The sequence below is a fragment of the Atheta coriaria genome, unplaced genomic scaffold, assembly GCF_025399875.1.
Source record: "Atheta coriaria isolate IRGN ID8LTWV9N9 unplaced genomic scaffold, Caltech_Dcor_3.1 hic_scaffold_4_pilon, whole genome shotgun sequence".
Classification (NCBI taxonomy): Eukaryota; Metazoa; Arthropoda; class Insecta; order Coleoptera; family Staphylinidae; genus Dalotia; species Dalotia coriaria.
This window is the reverse complement of record NW_027045446.1, coordinates 1,124,372-1,130,868: the sequence shown is the minus strand read 5'-3', so window position 1 is coordinate 1,130,868 and position 6,497 is coordinate 1,124,372. Positions and strand designations below refer to the sequence as shown.

The window sequence follows — 6,497 nt, the reverse complement described above, 5'->3', positions numbered from 1 at the left end:
AGGGTCTTCTCCCGCCCTCTTTTGTTTTGTATTGGTATTTCTTTCTTTCTAGGTCGTTAAATTCGATGACTTTCAATTTAAAACCAAGAAATTTGAATATTTTTTAGATTGACACCTTTAAAACGTCGCCATTTTGTTATTTTTGAACATATGACATTCAAATTTGGTACATGTATTAAATACGTATATTTTTACAATCTGTGTAAATATCATTTGAAAATATAAATTAATTTAAAAGTTATAAGCAACTTTATAACAAAAAATGCTTAAAATTGCAACATTTAATCTTCAAAACGTCGCCATTTTGTTGTTTTTGACCATATGTCATTCAAATTTGGTACATGTATTAAATACGTATATTTTTACAATCTCTGTAAATATCATTTAAAAATATAAATTATTTCAAAAGTTATAAGCAAATTTATAGCACAAAACATGAATCAAGTAAAACATCGCATTTTCTGTTTTAAATTTCGCAACATTTTGTCATTTCTTCTTTAATTTCATTTAAAAATTGATTTAGATGAAAATATTAATTAATAATGTGGAAATTGTTGAATTTTTCTTTCTAAAAATGAAATGATGACCTAAAAATCCCAAAATAAATGCCGTAATTAACGCGTTTACGATGACTAATGACTTGATGACTCGAATTTTATTCTCTGTATCTTCTTGGGCATTCCGCAATAATTGCACGTGCACATGCATACGATGCACTCACACGTGTAGCGTGCGCTCGCGCGCTGGGTATTGTTATTCGCGGTTCGGTTCGCGGCCGCGTCGCCGGCGCGATTAAAGCAAAGAGCACAAAACGCCGTTAGCCCCACTTTGTCCCGCTATATTTACAGTTGCTTTCCGGTTGCGTCGCGTACCAGTGGCAGCTTGTGTGTAAATGTATTATCATGATCAACACACACATGTAACACTTTCGTTTTTTATTTACTTGCTTCTAAAACGTTGATTACATGCTTTTTTTCTTGTTTTGCAGAAGCGGCGATAGCGCAGGACTCGACGCCTGCGTGTGATGGATTACGAATCGTTTACGAACGTACTGAAGGGCGCACGACAATACTTCCAGGGCTTGCCGGCGGCGTCGAGCGCGGCGCCGGCGGCTGAGAATGACGGCAGCGTGCGCTCGGAGCAGCACTCGGCCGTGCCCGTCTATTGGGATCAGCAGAATGAAGGGCAGGCGGCCGCCAATCTCACGAATCGCGATGCCCCACTCACCATGAGCCATCACCCGCATCCGCAGCAACACCATCCACCGCCACCACCACAACAACAGCAAATTGTTGTCAGTGGTGGTAGTGTGAGAGGTCCCACAGCAGCCCGTTTGGGTCAGTATCACCCGCATTCACATATCTCGTCGGTGCCGGTACCCTCGACAACGAAAACCTACTACGAGTTGCAGAGTAGTAGTCGGCAACCGGTGTCGGCTACAGGTGTGAATTCAACACCGCAACAACCTCCAGCACAGAATAATGATAGCAGGTTGTATTCCTATCCGGGTACCACGTTTTACACTCCTCGGAATAGTACTAGTAGTGGTTCTAGTCAGGATCAGTACAATTACAAGTACACCTCGCAGAATTATTACCCCAGCAACCATTACAGCAATCTGCTGCTGGTGGTGGTGGTGGTGGGGTACCACACAACGTAGGCATCTACCAGTTCACGCTAGTAATCTTTACCAATCTGGTAGTGGTACTGGTAGGGCACAAGTTGTACAGAATTCGAATAAGGCGACGTATAATGGTGTCCCCAGCTCCTTTCCGCCCCACACGTATGGGAACTATCCAAATGGCAACTATGCTAGTGGTACCTCCACGTCCACGGTCTCCAGGGCCACCTATGTGAATACTCCGCATCCGCCGAGTGTTACCAATTATCCTCAACGTCCCACGAAAACACAGACGGTACCAGTGGCTCTTTCCATGCCGGTACCTAAGGTTAAACGTGAAAGTCCGCTGGATTTGTCAGTGAAAACTGTGAGGACTTTGGCGGATTCCACTCTGGGTGATGATGAACGTCATTATCGACCTCCGGTTGGTGGTAGGTATGAATTACCTGCGCATCCCACGCATTATTTGGCTCGGGCACCCAAAGTGGACTTTTCGCCGAATTTTACCATGCAACAGGAGGTACCACAAGTGCAACCACCAAGACATCATCCACAACAACAACAACAGCAACCAACGCGAAGCAATAACTATTACAACTATCCATATGCTACCTCAAGTCTGCCGAAGGTCGAGTTTGATTTTCAGCAGCGCAAGCGCTCCCTGGAACATGCCACACCATCAACCATTCCGGAGAAAATCCCCAAAGATAATAAGGTGGATACGTGGCGGCAGAAAATGGATCTGCAGATTGAGCAACGTCTGAGTTCGTATTCCAAACCACGACAGGATGTTAATCCTGATCCAGGGACACCTACACCCAATGGAACGCATTATCAACTCCAAGCACAACCACAATATCCTTACTATAATAATACTAATATACCCAAACAAGCGACCAGCACGAAACCACCAGCTACCAAAAAGGTACTCAATCTTCTCCGTACTAGTTTACAGAATAAAGGTGTGAAGAAACCCACACCTGATCAACCTACCAGATCGTATCTGGAGCAGGAGGTGCTGCAACCGTCGACGGATGTAATGGCACCCCTCCAGCCGAAACCTGGTATTGTGGGCAGGAGGAATGTCTCGCCGTTTACAGCGGTTAGCCTCGAGCGCAATTCGAACACACCACCAACGTACAAGTTTCACATCCCGAAGGCGATTGATTCTGTGATAATTTCCGATGAGGGCGAGAAGGAGCACGAGGCTTCCATGGGTGGTGATCTGGATGGGCTGGCGGCGTTTCTAGCGGCACGCATTCGTACCAAGGCGGAACTCAAGCAGGTTACCTCGAATGATGTGACCGCTGCGGGTGCGACCAGTAATAATAACGGTAGTAATGTCTCACCTCCTAAATTGAAGAAGGATGTCGCCAGGATGAGTCCCAGTCCAATGGTGGTTCCGAAGAAACTCTTTGGGAGGAATGAGATGAAACGCAGTGAGGTGCGCAGTTCTTCGGAGACGAGTGTGTTTGACTTTCCGGATAGCGATAAAGAGCAGGATATGCCAGTGTTGAATATTCGTAAGGATAGGAGTAAGGTGGTTGCGCCAGGTGCCAACAAAGTAATGAATTCGGAGAGTTTTGTGCTGGATAATATTCCTGGTAATGATGGGGAACGAGCGTCGAGTCCGTTTAGTTTGCTGTTTAATCAGACTTGTGATAGTTTTGTGGAGCAGTTGATGGGTGGCACCGGCAAGAAACGTGGACGTAGAAAAAAGGAAGATGTGAATGATAACGAAACACCAGAGAAGAACATACCTTTAATTCAGACAGAAATCAAAAAGGAAGTTATTGAAGATGAGGTGGTGCCTGTGGTACCTCCAGTGGTGGTAATAAAACAGGAACCTGTAGAGGATGATAAAATTGTTAAACTAGTGGTTGACCCCAAGTCTGATACAGATTCTGATACACCTCTGGTGCATATTGCGAGTAAACAGAAGAAGAAATTTAGTAAAAAGGAAAAGGTTGCTAAGGAAGCAGCTGCTAGTAGTGATAGTGAAGTGGAGAAGTTTTCCAGGAGTTTACCACCTCAAAAGGACTTCTATGCTTCCCTGAAATCCCCGATTGCGATTTGTAAACCCGGAAAGAAGCCCACCTTTGGAGATGGGTCAGATTTCCGGCCCGGATGGGAAGATGCACTTTATAGGTATAAAAAATCTATCCGGATACCAATGCAGTTGATTCAGGTGACACGCCCGCCGAGTTCGCAACGTTTAAGTACGTCTCTTCCGGATTTGGACCCGTGTCCCATTTCGCCAGCGCCGAAAACGGAAAGCCTCGACAGTGATATGGACTCTAATTGTAGTTTTAGTTTCTCGAAGCATTACGACAGCGATCAGGGATCTATGAAGAGTTTCAGCAGTAAGTGTTCTATTTTGGATAAACTGCTGGTGCGGGTTGGGGCGAAGAAACGCAAGCGGAGAAAAGATGAACTCTTGGGTCCTAAGATTATCCCAAAGTCGGAAAGTGAACTCCTGCCTACTCCCAGCTTGGAAATCAAAGATGTCATTGTTAAGGGTACCCTCTTGGGTTTCCGGAAGAAAACCATCGAGAATTTCAAGGATACCTTCATTAACAACTCGAATAAGATTGTGGGTGTGAATGAATTCAATACGGTGGTGTTAAAGGCACGCACCCGCACGGAGACGAGGGTTCTAAAGGAGAAGGCGACCATTCGGGAGGTTTTCGGTGAGGATAGACCAGCATCAGCCCCGCCTGTGACCTGTGTCGATGAGCTGAAACCCGATGAACCTTCAAAGGGTGATAAGGAGAACCAGTTGAAAAAGGAGTTTAATGATGTCCTCATCAAGGCCATTGAAAGCAAAAAGCTGGAAATCAACGTGGAGAGTATTAAGAAGGAGAAGGAAGATGATAATATTACAGTGATAAGCAATGATAGTATAGAAATTGGTAGTGGTCGTAAGAAGAACAAACTGAGGAGGAAGCTGAGCTCTGGTTTTGATTATATCCGCAAGAAGAAGAAGCAGATTAAGAAGGAGGAGGGTGCCGAAGATGCTGTCAAGGTTAAGAGACGTGGTATACCGTCGAAAGCGACGCCTGAGTCTGTGGATGATATCCAGAAGGAGATTAAGCAATGGGTGCTTAATAAAGGTGTTGGGGAGACGCATCTGCATCGGGCATCACGATCTGGTTACACTGTAAGTGAAAAATTACAGGAAACTGTAATTTTTATGTGTTTTAATTTAATTTTTGTTGTTTAGGATATAACTGCGTATTGTTTGGAGAAAATGATGTGTAATCCGTCCCCGAAAGACAACGCTGGCTATACTCCTCTGCACGAGGCTTGTTCAAAAGGACATTTGGATATTGCAAGGCTATTGTTGCAATATGGCGCACAAGTTAGTGAATCTGCACATGGCGGAATAAGGTACACTTGATATTTGTTGTTTTTAGCTTAAAATGAAACAAATTTTAATCTTTTTATTTATTTTAGGCCTTTACATGAAGCAGCTGAAAATGGTTATGTTGAAATTATTCGTCTGCTGCTTTCCTACGGTGCGGATCCATCTTTGGCGACTTATAGTGGTACCACTCCGCTGCAACTTGCGAGTGACGATACAACTATTGCGGTTTTACAAGAACATTTGAATGAATTGCAAGGCAAATCGCATATGCCATGGACGTTTAGTGGTCCTGCCAGTATTTTTGGTGAGATTTTCATTAACTTTTAGTTTTTTATGAGTTTTAATAATAATTGATTTTTAGATGGTGATAATGAAGGTTTTGATCCACTTTGTGATGTACCCGAATCCGATCCAACTTCGGAAGCTGAAGATGTGGAATTTGAGGTGTCCGAACACCTCCTACCTAATTTGTACATCCTGCCCGAGTGTGAAACCAATGAGCGTTGGATGATTCTACCCGATTTATCCAATGCACTGAAAATAAAATCGAAGGAAACCCTCCTGCGTCAATTGAACATTGCCTCGCCGACGAAGAGCGACCTGGTGCGCGAGATGAAAATGGCCGAGTTCCTCGAGAAGGCCCACTGTTGTCAATTTATGCACGCCAACGAGAAGCTCAACACGCGCCTCTCGAAGATTTTTTTAGTTAAGTACACGGACAAAGTGAAGCGCTTGCTGAATGTCGAAGAGGTGAAGTTTGCTGCGCGTCGGTGACCTCCGCCGCTGATGAAGAAGGGTGGTAAACGTGTTGAATTGAACTGCAGCAGTAATTAATTTATTACTCAATGTGCGATATATGATTGTGATGTGCGCGTGCAAATTAGGGATGAGTTGATAGATATCTAAGTTAAGTTTTTCTCTTCATTGTGATCGTCTCTTTAAACAAACAACAGAAACTCAAGTGAAGTTTTGAATACATTTAACGCAACGTAATTAGTAATAATACGAAACAAATGATAGATTTATGGTAAATTAAATATATTAGAATTTATATGTGTAATATTATCATAATCAAATTTTATTATTCGATCACAACGTGTCGTACGCAAATATTTTGTCTTTGTTGGTTTGTTTGTTTGTTTTTTGTTTAAGAAGTTTTATTTTATATAAACCATAGACGACTATATGACGGTTCCTATCGATTACGATGTGAAAATTACAAATTATGTGTGCGCGCTGGAACAACGCAAATACTCAAATCGCAAATTTATTTTCATATCATGTGAGAATCAACAATACGTAGTTTTGTTTCGTCCGCGTTGTAACCAAACAACAAACAAGAAAAACACAACTATTTTCAAAGAGGAAAATCAGCGAGATTTACATTTTGTATTCTCCAATTTACTGTGCAATTTTTTATTCGTTTTATATTGAAAGAGAACATCAAATCGATGATCTGTGAGAATCAAATACGTTCAATAAATCAACTGGATGTTAATATTAATTTAT

General features: G+C 42.7%; 1 protein-coding gene across 1 annotated transcript; it reads left to right on the top strand.

Annotated features, from left to right (window-relative positions):
* Nucleotides 1-1,341: 1,341 nt before the first annotated feature.
* On the top strand, nucleotides 1,342-6,492 carry LOC135790104 (uncharacterized). Its single transcript, XM_065300154.1, has 4 exons — nucleotides 1,342-4,781; nucleotides 4,845-5,011; nucleotides 5,078-5,292; nucleotides 5,350-6,492. Exons 1-4 carry the CDS (start codon nucleotides 1,482-1,484, stop codon nucleotides 5,760-5,762), a joined length of 4,095 nt encoding a protein of 1,364 aa, XP_065156226.1. The 5' UTR covers nucleotides 1,342-1,481; the 3' UTR covers nucleotides 5,763-6,492.
* Nucleotides 6,493-6,497: the final 5 nt, after the last annotated feature.